Source organism: Adiantum capillus-veneris, chromosome 12 (genome assembly GCF_014529385.1).
Source record: "Adiantum capillus-veneris isolate H3 chromosome 12, ASM1452938v2, whole genome shotgun sequence".
NCBI lineage: Eukaryota > Viridiplantae > Streptophyta > Polypodiopsida > Polypodiales > Pteridaceae > Adiantum > Adiantum capillus-veneris.
This window is the reverse complement of record NC_140942.1, coordinates 1,657,970-1,681,554: the sequence shown is the minus strand read 5'-3', so window position 1 is coordinate 1,681,554 and position 23,585 is coordinate 1,657,970. Positions and strand designations below refer to the sequence as shown.

The 23,585-nt window shown below is 46.6% G+C and overlaps 1 protein-coding gene across 4 annotated transcripts in view; it reads left to right on the top strand.

Annotated features, from left to right (window-relative positions):
- The window catches only part of LOC147445206 (putative LRR receptor-like serine/threonine-protein kinase At1g56140), a 241,608-nt gene that overhangs the window by 90,172 nt on the left and 127,851 nt on the right, over positions 1-23,585 (top strand). For all 4 annotated transcript variants that reach the window (XM_086524760.1, XM_086524761.1, XM_086524762.1 and 1 more), the window contains exons 9-12: positions 9,128-9,199; positions 9,279-9,350; positions 10,616-10,687; positions 10,783-10,854. In XM_086524760.1, coding sequence (XP_086380886.1) covers positions 9,128-9,199; positions 9,279-9,350; positions 10,616-10,687; positions 10,783-10,854 — 288 coding nt within the window. The remainder of the gene's footprint in view (positions 1-9,127; positions 9,200-9,278; positions 9,351-10,615; positions 10,688-10,782; positions 10,855-23,585) is intronic.

Genomic DNA, 23,585 nt, shown 5'->3' with positions numbered 1-23,585 from the left:
GTATACCGAGTGTGTGTGGGGACCTCTCGTAATGGAGCTGTGCTGAACTGAAAGTTCAGGGTGAAAGACACGATAGCATGATCAACTGCTACTCCAACTGGCCTAGTGCCCACCGTGAAATCCTGAAAGAAAGGAATGAGACCTGGCTGGGCCATAACATAATCCACTGTGCTGGCACCATGTCGGTGTGGAAAGCAAGTAAAACCTCCAGCTGTCGAAAATCTTTGTAGGCCATTCACAATGGCCAATCTGTGTGCGGTTCCCATATCTATCAAGTATCTGCCATATTCAATGTATTCCTCATCTTGTGATAGTCTGGATAGACCCATCTCTGTGACGTCCAGCTCCCTAAGCATCTCTTCGGAAGTATCATAAAATATTGTCTGGTGGTGGGCAGTCCTAGCATTGAAATCCCCTAGTATGATAATGTCACCATCCTTGGAAAACTCCCCTATGTCATTATCCAAAATAGCAAAGGGGTATTGTCCTCTAGGTGATGCATATACTGACGTACTAGGAGGAAAGTAACAAATAGCAATGTAGAGGTATCTGCCCGTCTTTGGCCTGAGCCTCACCCACATGTATCTAGCCTGTTCATCCTTGCGTACTATATATATCATTGGCTGTAGTTCCTCCCTGAATAGAACTGCCACTCCCCCTGAGCCCCGTCCTCGGTGCTCCGATCTGGTCTCCTGTCTGCAGGCTGTCTCCCATCTATATCCGCTCACCTGTGGCATGGATTGTCCCGGTGCTTGATGCGTCTCAGAGTAGAAAATGATCTCTCTCCCCGTGAAGCTATCCTCAAAGGCCCCCTACATCAAGACGGAGTGACCCATTACAATTCTAGGTTGCCATCTTTAGTGTGGTCCCATAGGTATCGCACCGTCATGTGGGGCGTCGCTCCAATATAACCACCTTTCCATCCCTGTAAAAAGCAATCTTCCCCTTTTCCCTTGCTGCTCTTATTTCCGGCATTACTTCTTGCATATGAGCAATCTGCGAGAGGGTGAGGTCATCTCCAAGAAAGATGCCCGTCTTCTTTAGAGTCGCTCTCTTCTTCAAGAAGTCTTTCTTCGCTTCCATGGAGGGGAAGCGGAGAATGAGTGCCCTTTCCTTCGAGGTTTTTCCGTTGCTCCCACTTTTCTTAGTGCCCACTCTCCAGGCCCTCGTATGCGTCTGGTCGTTGACCCCCACCAGAGTCATGAGTTCTTTCACCTCTTTATCTACATTATCTTGGTCTCTGAGGCCACCTATCCTTACGTGTAAAGGCCCGCACACGTCTCCTTTGCTCCTCTTCTAGTGTCAAGTTGATGATGGTTGGTGTGGGGGTGGGAGTTATTTCCTTGCCTTTCCCTTTCTTGACAATCTCGATCCATTTTTCGGCCTTTTCTGCTTTTTGCTGTCTTTGTGATGACATCTACCCACGAGGTCGTCATTTCTTTTTGTTGCTCCCCGCCTTCTTTGATGGCCCGTACTTGTTCCTTAATCGTGTTAAGCTCTTCAATGACAGAGGGTTGAAGTTCTCCCTCTTCAAGGACATTCTGCGATCGCACCTCTGCAACCTCTTTCTTGAGTAGTGCGATTTCCTCATCTTGGGCCTTCACGCGATCTTCGAGTGTACGTATCTTGCTTTCCTGTGCTGCCATGCGTGCGTCGAGTCCATTAATAGTACCTAAGAGGTGGCGGTTGATCTTGCTGATGGACTCGCTCAATTCTTCTTTGCATTTTTGGATCCTCCACTGGTTCATCCTTGCTATTCGGCTTTCTCATGATTGAGAGGCCGCGACAGGGAAGGGAAAGGGAAAGGAAGGGAAAGGGGGGGTACCGGAGTTTTTTTTTTTTTTTTCCTCTCTACGCGTGCAGACCTATTCTCTCTCTACGCTCTCGGATTTCCTCTCTCTATGCATTCTCTCTCTACGCCTCAAATCCATCCACTCTCTCTCTACGTCTAAGCTTCCTTCTCTCTCTACACTAGAAAAAGATCCATCCACTCTCTTTCTACGCTACAACTTCCTCCTCTCTACGCTTGTGCAAATAGGTCCATTCTCTCTCTAGGGGGTAAGGTTAGGGTTGCAAGAAAATGAGGCACGGGGACAAGAGCAGAGAGCGCGCAACGGCGGGTGGAGAGCAGCCGCGAGCAAGGGCGGCGGGAGCCCGTGCCGGCAGGCTGGCAGTGCATTGGGGGGGGGGGGGGGGGGGGAAGCGCAAGCAAGGGGGGAGGACAGGAGAGAGAGAGAGAGAGAGAGAGAGAGAGAGAGAGAGAGAGAGAGAGAGAGAGAGAGAGAGAGAGAGAGATGATGAAATGAAATGTTATATTAATGTCTTCAAAAGGCCGTAGTGACCTATGAGACCAGAAAGTTACAAGGTGGTGGATCTGATACAAAGTCAGAGTAACAAAATAACCTAACAACAACACAAAACAAAGATATATACTATGGGATCTTAGATTTGTCGATGTGAGCTAAGCAAAAAACTAAGCAAAAATGGGCGGTTTGTTGGGATAGCTGAATCACAAGAGATCTAGGATCAGTCGTTGGCGAATCTCATCAATTTCCTCCATGGTAAGTAGTCTGACCGGGCGTTGTGCATGCCTGGCCAGCGTGCTCCGAATCTTCTGACGTAGCTTCCGTCGATGCTGTGTAGTCCCTCGTAGTCGTGGGCGCCTGGATTTCCCTAGTTCAATCGCTCGGTTGATCAGTGTGCCTCTGGTGTGAGACGAGGGGGAGCTCTGCTATGGGAGTGGCTCTTGCGGCTGTCCCGTGTTTGCTCTGAAGAAGTCTGTGATCCGTCTTTGAGACTGGCTAGCCTCGCCATTCATCAGGCTATCTCTGTGTCTGCGCAGCTCTAGCAAGAACAAACCCAGGCATCTCTGATCTTCGTGTCCCATTACTCTTGAGAGTGGTCCAAAACCCTCTCTGAACCAGCAATGGAAGCGGCCTCGTATCTCGTAGTAGACGGGGCAGCGGCATGTATAATGCAGCTCTGTCTCAGGTTCCATGTCACACAAGGGGCATGTCCTAGCCTCTGCTGGTACTCCACTGTATCTCCCAATCTCAATCCGCAGCTGGTGAGAAGATGTGCGTAATTGGCCAATAGCACATCGTATCCCATGAGACAAGTAGGTATCCATGTATCTGGGTCTCATCACAAAACCATCTTCCGTAAGCTGGAGAAGGTGGTCTCTGTAGAAAGCCATCTTTGTGCCCAATGCCTGTGCTGGTTGTATCCACGTCCTCCTGGTGTCTAGCTGGGTCAGGTCTTGGCAGATGAGCTTGGTGATCTCTGACTGTGTAAGAGTGAGAGATGGTGCATCCGATGAGTACTGGAATGGTGGCAGCCTGTCTATGCTGAACCCATGTGCCCGAAACCATGATGTCATCTCCCCATACCAGCATGTTGTATCTCCTTGTATGGCTAACTGTCGAGAGGACTCAAGTGCTATGCGAGCATATCTGTCTCTAGGAAGTTCCCATGTGCGGTTTATGAAGGAGACTGATCTGGTGAGCGCCTCCACCACTAGTGGGGGGGCCGCTAGCTCTGCTCGGATAATGGCCCGTTGTACTGATGCCTTGACTCTAATGAGCCGCGAGATCATAGAGACGAGAGGTTTCTCCATGTTCCCCCATCCGTCTGTGCGACCCGGCCTCCTGTGGTGATCCAATGAAGGTCCCCTTATCTCAGCCCCATAGAGCAATGCTGAAGCCACCAGGGTGTCAAAGAGCCAGAGCTTCGTCCGGGGCTCCTGAAACTGAACCGCGAACACATCCTCTCCAATCTACCCAATGCTGCGTGGGCTCTAGTCAGTCTGGTCTCTGTTGCTCTTCTGAGTGAGAAGGCAGGTCCGCTAAAAACCACTCCAAGGTAAGTGTAAGCGTCTGTGTACTCCACAGTCTCCTGGCCGTATGTGAATGTAGGTGCTGACCTCCTGATCCACTATGGGGTGGTATTAAACACCATAACCTTGGTTTTACCAAGGTTGACAGACAAACCACTTTCGTGGGCAAACATATGCAAAGCATCCAATTGACGTTTCATTCCCTCTTGGGATTCGGAGATCAACACTATATCATCAGCATATAACAAAAGTGGAATCCATGTCCTTGCCAACTTTGCACCTTTACCCCCATCACTGTCAATGTAGTCAGAAACCTCATCCACATACATACCGAAAAGAGTAGGAGAGAGTGGGCAGCCCTGCTTCACCCCAATAGTGGAGTGAACCGGTGTAGAAAGTCCCTCCGGGGTGCGTACATGCCCTACTACTGATCTGTACAATGCCATGATCCCCCAAATGAGCTCTGTGGGTACTCCTATTTCCTGTAATTTGCGCATCAATCTAGCTCTGGGTACTGTGTCAAAAGCTTTGCGAACGTCCACAAAGCTACAATAGATCCGTCTCCCATGAGATCTGCCTTCCTCGATGATGGCCCTGAGTGTCAAGATATGGTCAAGAGTAGAGAAGCCTCTCTTGAAACCTGCCTGCCCAGCTGCACGTATCCCTTCCCTCTCTGCCCATCTACTCAGCTGTTGCTCAAGAATGGATGCATACAACGGTGCCAGTGTGTGCCCAATCATAATGGTGCGGTAATTCCCAGGCTCCATGGGGTCTCCTTACTTGAAGATAGGTACGATCGTAGATACGCTCCAAGTGTCCGGTAGGCCCTCACACATGGAACGGTTAACCATAACTGCTAGAAGCTCTGCTAGTAGGTCTTTGGCATGCATGAAATGCTCAACGACTAAGCCATCATGATCATATGCTCTCCCAGTCCTCATCCTGTCAATAGCTTTCTTCACCATCTCAGCGGGGTGAAGAAAACACATGTGTGTGGGCATGGATCAGAGGAGTTGGGGAGGGGCGGCTGTCCAGGTACTGTGTACAAAGATGATGCGTATTGACCCCAGGTCTCTGTGGAGGAAATAGCAAGGGGGGGGGACTGCTCATGAAAGAGCCGCCACGCCTCACGCGAGTCTTGACTCAAGAATAGCTGATATAGGTCCTGCTCGAGTTGAGCCAAAAAAGCCCTCTTCTTCCGCCGCACCAGGCGTCGGAAGTCAATCTGTGACTGTGTGTGAGTGACGTCCCCCAAAAGCACCTCCCTTTGAAGTATGGCTCTAGTCTGGCTGCACTCCTCATCGTACCAGCTGTTCTGAGGCATGCTCCCTAATTGGCGGCTTTGCTCAGGCTGGTTGTGTGGGTATGCTTCTGCTGCTGCCTCATGTAATGTCTGTGTCAGTATAGTAGTTAGCTCCTCCAGAGGTCGCCCCGGGTCCTCGGTGCATAGGCGTCTGTATATCCCGTCCATGTATACAGAGTCCGTCTCCCGTGTGATTGTGTAGCGAGTAGGGGCTGCTACCCGTGGCCTGTGTGCTACACTGAACTGGAAGGAGATGGTCATCGACACCAGAGCATGATCCACGGCCACCCCGACCGGTCTGGGCCCGACTGTGAGATCCTGGATACTAGAGATGAGATTTGGCTGTGCCATGACATAGTCCACTGTGCTGGCTCCATGTCTGTGTGGGAAGCATGTAAAACCTCCCGCAACAGGAAATCTCTGTAAGCCGTTCAAGATGGCTAATCCATGTGCAGTGCCCATGTCTATTAGGTGTCGCCCATACTCAGTATATTCCACATCGTGCTATAGTCTGGACAGGCCCGTCTCTACAACATCTAGCTCTCTTAGCATCTCCTCTAAAGTATCATAAAACACTGCCTGGTGATGGGCAGTCCTAGCATTGAAGTCCCCTAGGATAATAATGTCACCATCCCTAGAGAACTCCCATATGTCATCATCCAGAATAGAGAAAGGGGACTGTCGTCTGGGTGATGCATAAACTGATGTACTCGGGGGAAAGTAGCAAATAGCTAGGTAGAGATATCTGCTTGTCTCTGCTTTCAATCTCACCCACATGTACCTAGCCTGCTCATCCCTGCGGGCTATATGTATCAGTGGCTGCAGATCCTCTCTAAATAACACTGCCACCCCCCCGAGCCCTGTCCTCTGTGCTCTGAGCGTGTCTCCTGTCTGTAAGCCGTCTCCCACCTGTATCCACTGATGTGAGGCATGGATTGCGCAGGGGCTTGGTGTGTCTCAGAGTAAAAGATGATGTCTCTTCCAGTAAAGCTATCCTCAAAAGCACCCACATCAAGACGCATAGATCCATTACAGTTCCAGACAGCCACTTTGAGTGTGGTCCCATAAGTCTCGCACCATCATGTGGAGCGTCGCTCTAGTATTACCACTTTTCCATCTCGGTAAAAGGCAATCTTGCCTTTTCCCCTTGCCGCTCTGATCTCCGGCATTACTTCCTGCATATGAGCGATCTGCGAGAGGGTGAGATCATCCCTGAGAAAGATGCCAGTCTCTGTAAGAGTTGGTCTTTTCTTCAAGGACTTCTTCGCTTCCATGGAGGGAAAACGGAGGATGAGTGCTCTTTCTTTTGAGGTTTCTCCACTGCTTCCAGTTTTCTTTATGTTGCCCACTCTCCATGCCCTTGTGTGCGTTGGCTCATGAACCCCCATCAAGGCTGTGAGTTCTTTTACTTCTTCGTCCACATTGCCTGTCTATAAGATCGCAAATTCTCACATGTACAGCGCGCACCCGTCTCCTTTGCTCCTCTTCTAATGTCTGATTAATGATAGTGGGTGTGGATGTGGGCGTTATCTCCTCGCCTTTTCCTTTCTTGGCCACCTTGATCCATTTCTCGGCTTCATCCGTCTTCTGCTGAGTTTTGGTAAGAACATCCACCCAAGAAGTCGTCATTTCTTTGTGTTGCTCTTCTCCCTCTTTGATGGCCCGTACTTGCTCCTTGATCGTGTTGATTTCTTCGATTACTGAGGGTTGCAGTTCGCCCTCTTCCAGTGTGTTTCTTGATCGTGCTTCGGCGAGATCTTTCTTAAGTGACGCAATCTCTTCCTCTTGAGTCGTCACTCGGTCTTCCAGCGTACTTATCTTGCTCTCTTGGATCAACACGCGTCCTTCGAGCATGTTTATTGTGCCCAAGAGATTGCGGTTCATCTTGGTAATGATCTCCGTCATTTCCTCTTTGCACTTTTGAATGGCATCCTCTAGGGGGTCGGCTTTATCGTTCAGCTTCCTCATGCTTGATCGCCGTCTGCCAAGGAGTCAGTAAACGTATGTGTGCACCCACACTAGTAGCGGGCGCGGTAGCTGGGCGAGTGAGGGAACGTGAGGCGGTATGGCAAGGGAGGGGGGAGCGATAGAGTGCAGACGGGAGAGAGAGAGAGAGGGGGGGGGGGGGGAGGAAGGGGGAGGGGAGAGTATGTTTTAAGGTTCTCAAAAAAATAAAAATAAAAATTTAAAGACTTCCTACGCGTAGAAGAAGGGGGGGGGGGTGGGTGTGCCGGCTACTAGACTTGCTACGCGTAGAGGAAAAATTGGACATGCTACACGTAGGGGAGGTGGGACTGCAGGGGAAGCGGGGATCGGGGAGCAGGGTCAGTGCGTGAGCAGGGGGCGGGGCTGCAGGCGGAGCGCGAGGAAGGGGGGGGGGGGATTGCAGAGGTAGCACGAGGTGGGGGGCAGGGCAGCAGCGGGCCAGCGCGGCGGGCAGCAGGGAGCGGGGAGAGAGAGAGAGAGAGAGAGAGAGAGAGAGAGAGAGAGAGAGAGAGAGAGAGAGAGAGAGAAGAGACTCTCGCCTCAAGCAAGGCCCTTGCTTATCATTAGATTAAATCAACGTGCCATAGTACTTCACCTAATCGTTTTGAGAAAATCCACTCATGGCAGCTGGGTTTTTATAGTTCCGAAGCTTACGCGACCTGCGCTGAGCCCTAGCGATAGCAAGTCTCTGTCGCGAGGAGGGCAGCCTGTTGTGAAGAGCAAGGAGCGCAGAAGAGGAGGTCTTCATCTTTGCAAAACAGAGATGCCGGGGTAACCTCGCACTCTGCACAGCTGACGACCTGGGCGCCCTCAGCCTGCTCGACAGAATGTTACAATTTTTTTAGTTAGATTAGTACTGCACATCTTCGTATGTGTACCGAAGGTAGGTGAACGCACGTGCCAACCTTGATGCCAAGGCATCTCAATCATGCAAAGATACAACTTTCCTAGGAGAGTTTTATCATCTTGTATATATTGGATTTTGTATATGTACAGTTTTGGTGCCATAGGTCGCATTGTCTTCCTAGAAACATTGATGCATTCTTTTTTTCTATTCTCAGCCTAAATGTGTAGGAATTTTCTAGAAGCATTAATTTGACAGGTGGCGCGTATCGATTTTAATGCCCAAAACTTTGGTTGAAAAGAAGTTCGTTTTGAGTTGCCCATCCTTGTCTTAAGCCCAAAACTCAAACATATTGGAAAATACAATGTACTAAAAATGATATATGGCACTTTCAAGGTGACCAAAGACCTCATGATAAGGCTGTGCAATCACAAATCGTCCTCCCATGAAGTAAAAAGAAACATCCAAAGTTAGCAAGGCACTGTGGACAAGAGAGAAAGTGATGACCATGGATATGGCACAGCACAAGAAGCGGCGTCCTTGAAAAATGTTTCTAAGATGAAGAGTTGCAACTACTGGTTACCACCATGATGTGCCAAGCAAACTTTAGCTTTGATCAGGAGAAAAGATTCCAACCTCATAAACAAGATAAATATTATACCATGTCCCATAGATCCCAATAGAAGGAAGAGTAGGAAAGGATGATAAATAACCAAGCAGCTCTTCCCAATTTCCTCTATATCCACAACGAAGGTGAGAAATGCGGCAGAAACTGGAGAGACACAGCCATAGAACATCTTTGAAGTGTACAATTCTCAATTTTTGTAAAAAAGTATTTTTCTAATGTACTTGACTGTACCAACATCGTCTGATGTTGCCTCTCGGCTACACTAAAGTCCCATTCCCTCCATTACCCTTAGTGTCTAGTTAGTGGGGGTTCTTTTCAGTGTACCTTATCTCCCAGACAGTTGTTTCAATCATCAGATGGATGCAACCTTTTGGTCTGATCGATCGCTTTGGCCTTTTGACGTAATAAAGGAAATTCTTTTTGTCTTGCAAGTTTGTCACTCTGCAGGCACTCTGGTTAATGTCCATTTCATTAAATGTCAAAAGACTAACTGTATTTTTGCTTGAGAAATAACCTGTTTTTGATTGGCAGCTACGTAGGAGAGCTAAGAAATGCTGGTTCTTTTCCTGTCGGATTATCAAATCTCAAAAACCTGACAACATTGTATGTGTGGCTTGCAGTGCTTGTTTCCTGAATGATAGCATAATTAGTTCCTTTTCATAATGTCTACCTGCTTTTGTAGGTCCCTTCGAAACAATGGATTGACAGGATTCATACCATCAGAAATAGGAAACATGTCAGCCTTGAATACCATGTATGCCATTTATTCTCAGACTTCAATAAGCTGGCAAATTTATAACACCTTCTGATACCAAAAGATAAAAGATGCTCGTAACTGGTACAAACACAATGATAAACTGGGAGAGAAGATGACAAAAAAGAGTGCAAATCAGCTTGTTACCTTCTATAACACGTGTTACTTCCTGTTTACCTGCTGTGTCATTTCTTTGTAGATAGTCTTTTAGTATGTACTTCTGCAACATTGCTGTTTCTGTGTGATGTATCAAACCATGTGATAGGAGTGCTCTCTTCTTGCCCCATAATAATGGTGTTAGGTTGAGTTCTAGAGCTGACTGCATCTGAAATACATGGATTATAACTTAATTACATGGGCCATGCTTATTGCAGTAATACATTGTCAGCAGCCAGAAGATAGATGCCTGATGAGACTGCATATCAGTGCTCATGGAAAACTCATTTTCTATTAAGCCTTTTTTAACCATTTTATAAAGACATCAGAACAAAGTTCCCGGTTTTCATATCTTCAAAAGAAGAACTAATTTTATTGATAAAAAATGTCTTGAAATGATTTCAAAAAACCCAACGTCTTTATAATATGCCAACTCATAGGCTATTATTGTGTGTTTGTGTGGGTGTATAAAGACACAAATTCAATTTTTAGACGCATGAATTTCAAAAAAAACATGCACAATATGTTCTCCAGAGATATAAAAGTATGTACTGAATGTATATCCAACCTTGCGAAAAAATAGCATAGTTTGATCAAAGCTGGTCTTTTTAAGGGCTTCTCTAGGTTTTTGGCCGGTACCCCATATAGGGAAGGTTTCTAGTTCTCTAAATCCTGGCTAGTACAAATACACTATTAAGGCCAGTTTCTGTGAGCACTGTTTTTGCATTAACTCTCCTCAGCCTTTGAAAAAAAAAAAGGCTGAAGTCTTCCTAAATAACGTATCTTTCTCTTAATATGGGTAAGCTAGTTGTTTGCACTAGATGGCAACAGACTGACCGATTTGGGGGACACAAAATAGGTGGTTCATACTTAATGAATGTGGGAAAACAGTAACTGTTGTGCATTAGCGACTTAGCTCTTCTCAGTCTCTGTGCTGAAGTTTTCACAACTAGCACACCTTTGTCTTGACATGGGTAAGCTATGTTTTTGCACTAGATATCGAAGATACTGAGCTATATAATGTTTTTTGGGTGCAAAGTAGGTGATTCCTTCCTTATGAGTGTGCTTTCTTGAACATTTCATGAATGTTTCTGTATTTTTGAAATCAGAGATCTAAGCTTCAATGCTCTAACGGGTTCGATTCCTAGCAGTTTGGGAAATCTACCAGCCTTAATATCGCTGTAAGGGATTGTTGTGTATGGGCTTATTTCCTCTTTTTCCGATTGCTTTGCGCATACGTTTTATTTCCTTGACTTCTGCCTATGTCAATTACCAGGTATCTGGGAGGCAATAATTTGACTGGATCAATTCCCAAAAGTTTGCTTCAAAGCAGTAGTTTAGAAACTCTGTAAGTGATCAACACAAATGAAAACTGTAGGCTCGCCTCAATATCAAATACGTCAAGCTGAACTGTTCTTTATTTAATAGAAGCTTGTATTTTTTCGTCATCTTGAATTTTGGTCTCAAAATTGTCATTTATTAAAACCCAAAAGCACACAGAGGTTTAAAAAGTTGCGTTTTTCAGAGCTTCTCTGATGCATATAACGTCCTTCAAGTTGTCATATTCATACCAAACTGCAGGGGGTCTTATCACTGGCTTTCTTGCAAGCTCAGCAGCGAGTGCATTGTATTTTTGCACACTTCCCCTTCCTTTTTCTTTGTGCTATGGTGGTCGCCATTCTTCCATGTCCCCTTCCCAATGGCTCAAATCATCAGGCAATATCCTCCCTTGTGCAGTTTTTCCTACGAGTCACCCCAAGCACAATTGCATTCAAAAAATGATTATCAGACGTTTGGAAAGTTTGAAAAGATTGGAGTTTGAAATTTGACATCGGATTTCAAGCTTGACCCTAATTGTTTTTTAAAAAATGGGTTTCTTTGGCAATGGTCATCAATTCATGATTCATTCTAGTGCATAGTGTTACCTTGTCATGGAAATGATGATTGCTTGCAAAAGCTATATTTGAATAACCAATGGTTAGTTGGTATTGAATGCTAAAAAATGTTTCTAAAATGCTGAAGTATTAGGGTCGCATTTGAAATGGCCAAGGGGTTCCAATCAAACTTGTTTCATACCTTCAGACTTGTATGCGTTTGACATTTGATTGGTGTTAGAAAAAACTATGACCCTAAGTGAATTGGTGGGCTGGGCAAAATTATCAGAAAACTTCTAAATTGTCCCTTGCTCTAAGTGGGCACAAGCTCCTCAAGCATGATGACACCTACTCACATGTATCCCACCATGATTTATCCATCCCCAAGGGGGGTAGCACACTGGATTACATTCTCTTGTCCAAGGTGGCAGCACATTTGATCACATTACTCCACTATTCTACCCAGATCTATTGGTGCTAATCATATTGACATCTACTCTCCCTTGAGAACACACCCCCACCACACACCACCTGGTCTGACATCTACAGTCAACACATCTATGATGGTATCAGCACCACTTGAGACTCTCACTAACTAGCTCTCTTCCATTTTGCACAGATCGGCCCTCAGTAGCTTCCCACACCATACTCACTCATGCCACACTTCACTCTCTATGACTATAGCCCAGAAGAGATGGTGACTACGAGAACCCTACCTACCCACCCCTATGGAGGACCCACAGAGATGGCATGATTATGCACAAAGACTCTATCAAGTACCTAGGCAGCCCGCGATTCCAAGCCTCCATACAAACGCTTCCATAGCCTCCAGACAAATGCCTGATCACATCTACTCTCTTCACAGCCACGATGTTGGAGAGGGCTATCCACCCCGTGTAGCATGACCGTTGTTCATATCACACAGGAATGCAGAGCACCTTCTTTACGCCGAAGGCACCTTCGCCCCATTCATTGCCTTGCTCTTCAACAAAGCAATAGTGGAGGGATCTCCCATGGAGTCGATTCGGCACACCATTGTGCCTATCTACAAGTCCAGGGACGCTCTTGACCTGGGCAGCTATCGGACCATCATGAGTGGCCACACATTGGCCAAACTCAAGGGAGGAGTGTTGGAGGCAGAGTTGAGCTCATACACAAAGAGTGAGTCCCCATGAGACGTCAAAAGAAAACCGTTTGTTTGAGAGGCAGTTTGGACTTCCAAGTCTTGTGTAGATTACTTTTCCAGCAACGAAGAGGTTTTTGCAAATTCCACAATCGATTACCATCCTTCGAAATCCAAGGTGGGAGAATGAGCAAGCGATATGCGTCAAAAGCAGTAAGCGCAAGTAAGCCAGGTTATCAAAACGTCAATCCCGCAAACTATCCCTAATCTCAAGCAGAGGAATTGACTGAGAAGGTGTAAAAAGATGACTAATAGCTCTTTTGTATTGGTTGATAATTGTTTCCACATGCCGTTTTTGAATTGTCGCAAAAAAAGAAAGAACCATACCATCTGCAACAACCACATCATCAGCATAACGAACGCAAATGGATGTAGAAAGGCTATGCTCCAATTTTGCTTTGAGAGCTCACTTAATTGCCCATGTGTGGCAGTCGTTAAGTCTACTCAAGTAGCGCAGTATTTACTCCCAAGCCATAAAAGAGGCATATGGACCACCAAATATACGACTAGAAGCATGTCCATAAATGAGATCCATATAATCAGGTGTCCAATGGGCATATGCCATAAGCACAAGCTCTCATGTGTCCACACAAAGCTGCTAACATTTCAGTCTACGGTTGTCGTCAAAGAAATTTAGGCAACAAAGAGGCCTTTCGAGCAAGCATGTGGAAGTTGATATTAAGAACATTGAGGCTGCCATGCATCTTGGTGAACACTAAAGTGCTTTAAAGCAAATGCAAACCATTGGAATCAGATTGGGTGTGCCATAAGCAGTCTATGGCCTTGGGCATAAAGTGATCAACACGCTTTGCACTCCAAGCCAATACTGTATGATTAAACTGTATGTGAGCCATCATGATAGATTGAACTATTAGACGTGCACTCAATGGTTATATAGAAAGTTTCCAATTATTGTTCTTGCATTCAAGACGATTCAAAACCAAAGAGACGATTCTATCCATTATTTGATTGAATATGGCATGTGCACTGGTTAAGCGAAATGGAATCACCAGAAAATGATGTAGTGTGAAGGTTGTGATTTATGCATGTCCTGAGGAGCCATGCGTATCTGATGATAGCCACTCTCGAGATCTATGCGGCTAAAGAAACATGCACCTTGTAAATTATCAAGAATATTGTCATTTTGTGGGATTGGAAATTGGTTCTTGATTCTGATCTTGTTCAAAGATCTATAGTTATGCACATACCAAACACGTCATCCTTGTTTTATATCAGAAGGACTGGAAAGCAATAAGAAGTACTCGGTTGTATCAAACCCTTCTGTAAGTGCTCATTGACTTGCTTAAAAATCTCTTCTTGCTGAGCCATGTATGGACTAGGAGAGCCGCGGGAGCACCAAATTAATTCTATAATCTTTCGGGTGTTCAAAAGGAAGCTTATCTGGAGGTGACTTAGTGAAACAATCTTTGACTTTTCAGTAAATAGGAAACTTTTTTTTATCAAGACTTGACCTCTCTATGGACTCATCTCTAAATTGTTCGAAAATCAAGTAAGAAAAATGCACTTCTTTGTTTCCTTCTTAACAAAAATATGGCTTATAGTAGGGAACTACCAATCCTAGGCATCGGCATAAAACTGTATCTCCTTTCCCTCTACATCTGGTGTGAGGGACTTGTTGACGTAGTCAAAGGATTGGGTGGATCCGGTAATGTCATTGCATACCCAGGATAATCCTCTGTCCTTGTTCTTGCCAATCCATAGATTGAGCTGACCTTGCATTGGGGGTGCATTAGTAGTCAACACCTAACGGTCTACCCAACTTGCCTAATTTGAGACACAAATGCTCTGCGGTATCTACGGAGATATAATAGTTTGTAGATCCAAGGTCATAGAGGATCGAGACTCTCTGGTTGTTGAAGCATCCTATTCCCTTGAGAAGCCATTTCTGGCCCTCCTCTCAATCTGTGTTTCCTTGAAATTAGGAATAGAATTTGGAACTTAGTGGGGCCTATTCCTTCTTTGACTGCTCCTTTGGAGCTTGCTCGTTCCGCTGCTACCATAGAGGATAGTCAGACTTTATGTGGTCCTTATCTCCACAATAAAAACATCTTGCTTCTTCCTTGAAGTTTTGTAGTTGTGCTAGAGAGAGATACTTTATTCCCTTCTTGTTACCCTTTGGCTTCCTAGATAGGTCCGGTTCTTCTAGTCTTCGCATATATTGCTTTCTTTCTTGCACAATAAGTGCTTTGCTCGATCTTTTGGGAGTTTTGGTTGAGTGTAAAATCTCAACTATGATTGAAAGACTTACTCATCCTCATAAGGGTATCATGGGGATACACCTTCATACTCTTCCAAAGTGGGGGTGGAAGACATGCTTCGAGCTTTCTCATCTTTTCCTCATTAGATATCATCATAAAAGGTGTAATCTTCAGAACAAATGACCAAAACTTGTCAACATGAGCTGTAACCTGCTGATGTTCTTTCTATGCGAGCTAGTCTCCTTAAAATACATACCCACATACCTTACGACTTCTCAGTGGAGTTGCTGTTGGCAAAGGCAATGGAATAGTTTGATGAAAAAGAGAGCCTTAGAGACAACTTATCGTCTAGTGTAGCTATTGAATTTTACATCCTTGTCTCTAGACTTGAAGAATCTTCTCTTGCGTCTTGTGTTCTTGAACTTGGGTTTAGATTTAGGCTTACATAAAGTAGTAGCAGCAGTATGAGTAATTCGAACTTTATAAGATGTAGAGGCAGTATATCGAGGGGTATATGATGGATATATCTTTAATATCATTTTGGGGGGGGGGAAGAGAGAGAGAGAGAGAGAGAGAGAGAGAGAGAGAGAGAGAGAGAGAGAGAGAGAGAGAGAGAGAGAGAGAGAGAGAGAGAGAGAGAGAGAGAGAGAGAGAGAGAGAGAGAAATGAAATGAAATGTTATATTAACGTCTTCAAAAGGCCAAAATGACCTATGAGACCAAACTGTTACAAAATTGTGAATCTGATACCATGTCTCGGTACAAAAAGACTAGAACTAAATCCATCCTCAGCTACACTCTGGATGTCGAGAGAGTATGACCCGAATCCTCTGCTGTAGTCTCTGTGGATGCTGTGTAGCCCCTCTCCTCAATCGTGGCCGTCTGGATTTCCGTAGCTCCAGTGCTCGGTCGATGAGAGTGCTGGTAGTGGTCGAATGAGTGTGGGCCGAGCTCTGCAGTGATGGCTGCTCCTCTAGCTGTCCCATATCTAGTGAAAAGAAATCTATAATCCGTCTCTGGGACTGTCTCTCTCTAGCTCTCCCTAGTAAAGTGTCTCTATACTTGTGTAACTCGAGTAGATATAGCCCAAGACATCTCTGATCCTCATAACTCATGACCCTAGAGAAAGGACCGAAACCCTCTCTGAATAAGTGGTGGAAACGGCCTCGAATCTCATAGTACACTATGCAATGACATATGTAATGTAGCTCTGTCTCTGGCTCTAGCTGGCATAAGTGGCATATCATGCTATCTGCTGGTATCCCTTTGAATCTACCAGCTCAATCTCTAGCTCATGTGAGGATGTGCATATCTGACCAATGGCACACCGCAAACCATGGACATATGTGTATCCATGTAGCTGGGTCGAATCACAAACTTATCTCCTGTGAGGTGGAGAAGATGCTCTCTATAGAAAGCCATCTTCGTGCCCAACTACTGTGGCGGCTCTATCCATGTCCTCCTGGTATCTAGCTGGATCAGGTCCTGATGAATGAGTCAAGTAATCTCCACCCGTGTAAGAGACATCGAGGGTATCTGAAGAGAGTACTGGAAAGGGGGCAGCCTGTTCATGGTGAAGCCATGCATCTGAAACCATGATGTCATATGTGCATACCAGCTTGAAGTGTCCCTCTGAAGAGCTAACTGTCTAGAAGACTCAAGGGCCAGTCTAGCATATCTGTCTCTAGTAGTATCCCACAAGCTGTGCACAAAGGAGACTGATCTGGTAAGCGCCTCAATCTCCATAGGAGGGGAAGCTAGCTCTGTTGGGATGATAGCGTGGGGTACGGAGGCCTTGGCTGTGATCAGTGAGAGATCATAGATACCAAGGGCCTCTCCAGTCGTCTGCAACCATCCTGGCCTACAGAAGGTCCCCATGTCTGCACCCCATACAACATAGTTGAGGCTACTAAGGTATTAAAGAGCCATAACTTTGTTTGAGGTTCCTGGAACTGAAGCTGCGAACACATCCTCTCCAAGCTTCCCAAGGCCGCAAAAGCTCTAGTCAGCCCAGTCTCTGCTGCTCTCCCCAAAGAAAACCTCGGCCCAGTGAAGACAACCCCAAGGTAAGTGTATGCATATGTATACTCTACAATCTCTTGACCATATGTGAAAGTCGGTGCTGATCTTCTGATCCACTGTGGTGTGGTGTTAAACACCATAACCTTGGTTTTACCAAGGTTTACAAACAATCCATTTTCCTTTGCAAATTTGTGTAATGCATCCAACTGGCGCTACATACCCTCTGGTGAGTCAGAGATCAATACAATATCATCAGCATATAACAACAATGGGATCCACGTCCCTGCCAGCTGGGCACCTCTATCACCCTCTCTGTCAATGTAATCAGACACCTCATCAACATACATACCAAATAGAGTAGGAGACAATGGGCAACCCTGTTTCACCCCAATGGTGGAGTGAACTAAATCAGGTATCCCCTCCAGAGTGCGTACATGTCCCATCATTGATCTGTATAGAGCCATAATCCCCCAAATCAACACTATGGGCACTCCATCTCCTGCAATCTGCGCATCAATCAAGCTCTCGATACCATGTCAAATGCTTTGCGGAAATCTACAAAGCTACAATAAATCCGTCTCCCATTATACTTCCCTCCTCAATAATGGCTCTGAGTGTCAGAATATGATCAAGAATGGAGAAACCCCTCCTGAAACCGGCCTGGCCCTTTGCTCGTACACCCTCACCCTCTGCCCAATTACTCAACTGCTCCTCAAGAAAGGATGCATACAACCGTGCCAATGTGTGCCCAACCATAATGTGTGCCCAACCATAATAGTGTGGTAATTACCAGGCTCTGTAGGATCACCTGCTTTGAAGATAGGCACAATAGTAGACAACCTCCAAGTCTTAGGTAACCCCTCACACATAGCACGATTGAACAACACTGCAAGAACCTCTACCAGCATATCTCTAGCATGTGTAAAGTGCTCTGCTACTAGACCATCATGATCATATGCCCTGTTGGTCCTCATCCTCTCAATGGCTCTCTTTACCATCTCAGTGGTAAAGAAGGTGCTGGTAGGTAGGCATGGCTCTGTAGGATTTGGAAGGGGGTCCTGTCTAGGAACCGTAACCGTATATAACGATGAGGCATACTGGCCCCACACATCAAGAGAAGTAATCACTGGGGCAGGAGAGTGCTCATGGAAGAATCGCCATGCCTCTCTTGAGTCTCTACTCAAGAACAACTGATACAAGTCTCGCTCCATCTGGGCAAAGTAAGCTCGTTTCTTCCGTCGCACAAGGCTTCAGGAAGCAATCCGAGATTGTCTGTATGTGACGACTAGTAAAAGAAGATCCCTCTGAAGCTGTTCTCTCATCTCTCTGCACTCCTCATCATACCAACCATTCTGGGGCATGCTCCTAGAATATCGCCTCCGACCTGGCTGAGTGTGTGGGTATGCCTCTGATGTTGCACCATGCAGTGTCTCAGTCAGTAAAGTGGTGCACTCCTCCACTGAGAGGCCAGGACCAGCTGTGCATAGACGGCTATAGATGTCCTCTATATAAACCTCATGTCAGTCTCTGGTGTAAATGTATAACTGGTATGTGGCCTACCTCCTGATGTCTGGGCTGTACTATATTGAAATGAAACAAAAAATGTCAAAAGTGCATGATCCACTGCTACGCCCACTGGCCTGGCTCCCACTATGAAATCCTGAATACAAGGAAAGCTCGGCTGTGCCATAACATAGTCGAGTGTACTCCCGTGTCTGTGTGGAAAGCATGTGAAACCGGCTGCTTCACGAAATCGCTGTAAGCTATTAAATATGGCTAACCCATGTGCAGTCGTCATCTCCGTGAGGTATCTCCCATACTCCGTCTGCTCTCTGTCATGTGAGCATCTGTCAAGCCCCAACTCACCCACATCCAGCTCTCTAAGCATCTCATCTGAAGTGTCGTAGAAGACTGTCCGAGAGTTGCCCGTTTGGGCATTGAAGTCCCCTAGGAGCATGATCACCATCCCTAGAAAACTGTCACATATCATCATCTAGTATAAAGAAAGGCGACTATCCTCTGGATGCAGCATATACTGACGTAGTAACATATGGCAATGTATAGAAATCGGCCTGTGTCAGCTCTCAGCCTCACCCACATGTATCTAGCATGATCATCTCTTCGTACAATATGTAGTAGTGGCTGTAACTCCTCCCTAAATAGCACTGCTACTTGTCCTGAACCTCTACTCCCATGCTCAGATCTCGCGATTGTCCTGTGGGCTGTCTCCCATCTGTATCCCACCACATGTGGCATAAGCTGTCCTGGGGCGTGATGCGTCTCTGAGAAGAAAACAATGTCCCTGTCTCTAAAACTGTCCTCAAAGGCACCAAGTAGCCATCTTCAGTGTTGTTCCATAGGTGTCACACCGTCATGTAGAGCGTCGCTCTACAATCGCCACCCGACCATCTCTGTAAAAGGCCATCTTTCCCTTCTCCCTTGCCGCCGTAATCTCTGGCATTACCTCTCTCATATGCGCAAGCTGTGAGAGAGTGAGATCATCACCGAGAAAAATACGTGTCTTCTTGAGAGTAGGCCTCTTTCTCAAGAATTCCTTCTTGTCTTCCACCTTTTGAAGATTCTCCCGGGCCATCACTTTCTTGCCCACTCTCCATGCCTTTGTGTGTGAAGGCTTGTCCACCCCCATCATGTATGTGATGCTTGTGACCTCTTTTTCGACATTGTTTATGTCCTTGAGGCCGGTGACCCTCACATGTAGAGCCCGCATTCTCCTCCTTTGTTCCTCTTCGAGAGTCATGTTAATAAGAGTGGGTGTACAAGGCATAGTTACTTGGAACGGGACTGGGGAACGGCAACATGCATGAAATGCCATTCCCCGTTTCGGATACTCACGTTTGAGACATGGAACGGGGATCCGGAACGGGAAATTGGGATGGGAATGGGGAACGGGGACTTGAAAATGGCCATTCCTTGTTACTATGGTACTGCAAGGAGCTTCCTTACCTTTCCCTTTCTTGGCAACCTCAATCCATTTTTCGGCCTCCTCTACTTTCTTTTGTGCTGCGGAGATGACCGCAGCCCATGACTTCTTCTCCTCACCTTCCTTGATAACCCGTATTTCTTCTCTCATGGTATTCAATTCTTCCATCATGGATGGCTGAATTTCGCCTTCTTCGAGCTGCCCACTTTTTGCTTGTAGATTTCGGATGATGGAATCTTGGACGACCACTTTCTCCTTGAGCGAAGCGATCCTCCTACACATGCCATCTCTTTCTTCGGTCCATCTTTGAAGAATACTGCTCCTCTCCTTCCTCCACTCTTCAACTTCGTTTCTCCATTCTCTCATTTCCTTCTCTATTACCGACATCCTTTTCCCTATCCGCATGAAATAGACTTTGTGGGTGGCCGGCGAGGGATGCGTCCTCTTACACGTGGGGAAGCCGCTGGCACTTCTATCGACGCTTCCCATGATATATATATATATATATATATATATATATATATATATATATATATATATATATATATATATCTATAGAGAGAGAGAGAGAGAGAGAGAGAGAGAGAGAGAGAGAGAGAGAGAGAGAGAGAGACAACAAAAAAATATAAGAAACCCTAAAAAACAACAAGAAAGGCTTGTAAAACCTTAAAAAACAGCAAAACACAGATTTGAAACCCTTAAAACCGGCAAAAAACAGTGGCAAAACCCTTAAAAACAGTAAGAAACGGTGACGAAACCCTTAAAAACAGCAAAAAACAGTGACGAAACCTTATAAAACACCCAAAAAAACAGTTTCGAAACCCTAAAAACAGCCAAAAGGCAATTTTGAAACCCTAAAAACAGCAAAGAAGAAGTGGCGAAACCCTAAAAACAGTGAGATCCATGAGAGAGAGAGAGAGAGAGAGAGAGAGAGAGAGAGAGAGAGAGAAGAAAGAAGAAGAAGAAGAGTATTTTAATGTCGTAGGAAATTATTCCAAGAGACCTCAAAGATCTATCCGACAAGGAGAGTTGAATTTCTTATAGAGAGAGAGAGAGAGAGAGAGAGAGAGAGAGAGAGAGAGAGAGAGAGAGAGAGAGAGAGAGAGAGAGAGAAAGAAAGAAAGAAAGATTTTTAACGTCTATGTCAGGCCGAAATCGGCCTATGAGACAAATCAAATGTACATGGTGTGTACGTCATCCGTCTATCGGAAAGACAAATGAATGAAACAAAACTGATACAAAACTGAACTGAATGTAGGTAGTGGAGTATCTGAGGAGGGATGGAGCTCTATCTCTAGGGGTATATGCATGTCTATATGCTCAAGGTAGTACAATCATGAGAATGTATCAAGCTATCTAGCTCCATCCTGTACTAATGGGGGGATGTAAGATGTGGTACATGGGCGGGTCTGGTGCCAAGGCTACCCGGATGAAAGCTGTCGGGTCGGCCCTCATCTGAGCCACTCGCTCCTCAGTGGCACGGCGCTCTCGGGCTCGGATCTCCTCGATCTGTCGGTGGTGGGAGCTCGCGCCCCTGTAGCCTATGACTCGTGGTCGTCGTCTAGCTCGGCTCACCTCCGCCTGTGGGAGTGTCACTCCCCTCTGAGTGTCTAGTGAGGGAGGGGCGGCAATCCTCTGAAAGAAGTCTGTGAGCTGCGACTGTCTCCCCTCTATCTGTGTAGCTGTGTGTGGCTGTAGTAGTGTGTCCCGATGGCTCTGTATCTCTAGTAAGAAACGTCCGAGCTGTCTCTGATCTTGAGAGTCCATGATCTCTCGGAGAGTGGGCTGTCCTCTGAATAAGGCCTCATACCTTCCTCTGATCTCAGTGTATGCTCTGCATCTACATACAAAGTGCTCCTCACTCTCCACCTCCTCTGTGCAGGCTCTGCAGACTCGCTCCTCCCTGGGAACACCAGTATGTCTCCCGATCTCAATCTCTAACCTGTGTGAAGCCACTCTCAGCTGACCAATCGCCACCCGTGAGCTATGTGGCATATATGTGTCCATGTAGCGTGGTCTCTGTATGAACCCCCCAGACAATATGGTGAGAAACTGGTCTCTGTAATCTGACATCCTCGTCCCCAAGCCAGGTGACTCCCAGACTCTCCTAGGGTATAGCTACCACAGATCCTGTCTCAATACCAAGTTCCTCTCACTGCGAGAGAGGTGAACATATGGTGAGTGGGGGTCGTACTGGAATGGTGGTAGGCTCTCCATGTCAAGACCGTGTCCCTCAAACCATGCTCTGACCTGTGAGTACCATGCTCTCTCATGCCCACTCTCTGATAGCTGTATAGCTGCCTCAAATGCTCTACGAGTAAGTCTGTCAGGAGGTAGCTCTCTCATCCTCTGGATGAAGCAGACTGTCTGGAATAGTGCCTCTACAACCATAGGTGGTGTGGCGAGCTCGGCTCTAATAATGTCATGTGGCACTGTCTTCTTGCTGCGGAGCAAGCATGAGATCATACATACCTGTGGCCTCTCAAGCTGTGTCCATTGGTCAGCTGTCAATCCTGGTGCCCATACTGCCGCCAAGTACATCAAGGCCGGGGTGACTAAGGTGTCGAAAAGCCACCCCTTCGTGCGGGGCTCCTGAAAGTGTGCCTGGTGGCATCTCCGCTCTAGCATGGCCAGAGCTGCATATCCTCGGGTGAGCCTGTCAGCAGCAGCCTGCCTCATAGTGAAGGGTCCTGGTAGGCTGGTGAATGTGATGCCAAGGTAGACATAGGAGGTGACTACATCAACCTGTCCTCCTGCTGCTGTGAAGGTGGCAGCGTTCCTCACTGCACTGGATGTGTGAAAGATCATAACCTTGGTTTTGCCAAGGCTCACAGTCAACCCCCTGTGTGTGCTGAATTCGTCCAAGGCCTCAAGATGGCGTTGCAAGCCCTCGGGTGACTCTGAAATCAACACAATATCATCAGCATATAACATGATGTGGACCGGAGTACCTGCCAAGTCGCTCCCCTCTCCTCCTGCTCGCAGTATGTAGTCGGAGATCTCGTCGATGTAGAGCCCAAAGAGTGTCGGGGAGAGTGGGCATCCTTGCTTAACACCAATGGTGCTAGCAATGGTCTCTGAAAAACCGCCTGGGCAACGAACTCGACCCGTCACCCTCTCGTAGAGAGCATATATGGCCCAAATCATCTCTGTTGGTACCCCAATGCTGTGAAGGCGCTGGAAGAGTCTCTCGCGTGGGACTGTGTCAAAGGCCTTGCGGAAATCCACAAAGCAGCAGTAAAGCCTCTTCTTCCGCGCCTTTGCCCCATCAATGAGGCAGCGCAGAACGAAGATGTGATCAGTGGTGGAGAAAGCTCGTCTGAAACCTGCCTGGCCTGGAGCTCGTAAACCCTCGATCTCTGCGTAGCAGCTGAGCTGTGCCTCAAGTACTGCTCCATATAGCTTGGCCATCGTGTGGCCAATCATGATAGTCCTGTAGTTCCCTGGGTCCAGGGTGTCGCCAGATTTGTGGATAGGCACTATGGTGTGCTGTGTCCACTCCTCTGGGAAGCCCTCCCCTATAGCCTGGTTGAAGACATGTGCAATCAACGGGGCTATAGTGGAGGCCGCATAAATGATGTGCTCACTCTGTAATCCAATATGGTCAGTTGATCGTCTGTGCTGCATGCGGCGTATGGCTCTCTCTACCATCTCTGCTGTAAAGAAGGAGGAGCACGTGGGGCGTGGCTCGTGTGGCTGTGGGACAGGAGGCTGCCCTGGCACCTCATAAAGTCGCTTTGCATAATCATGCCATATCTGTGGATCCTCAATAGCTGTAGTCGGATGTGGCTCGCGTAGGGTGCGCCATGCCGTCGCGCTATCCATGCTCATGAATAGGTGG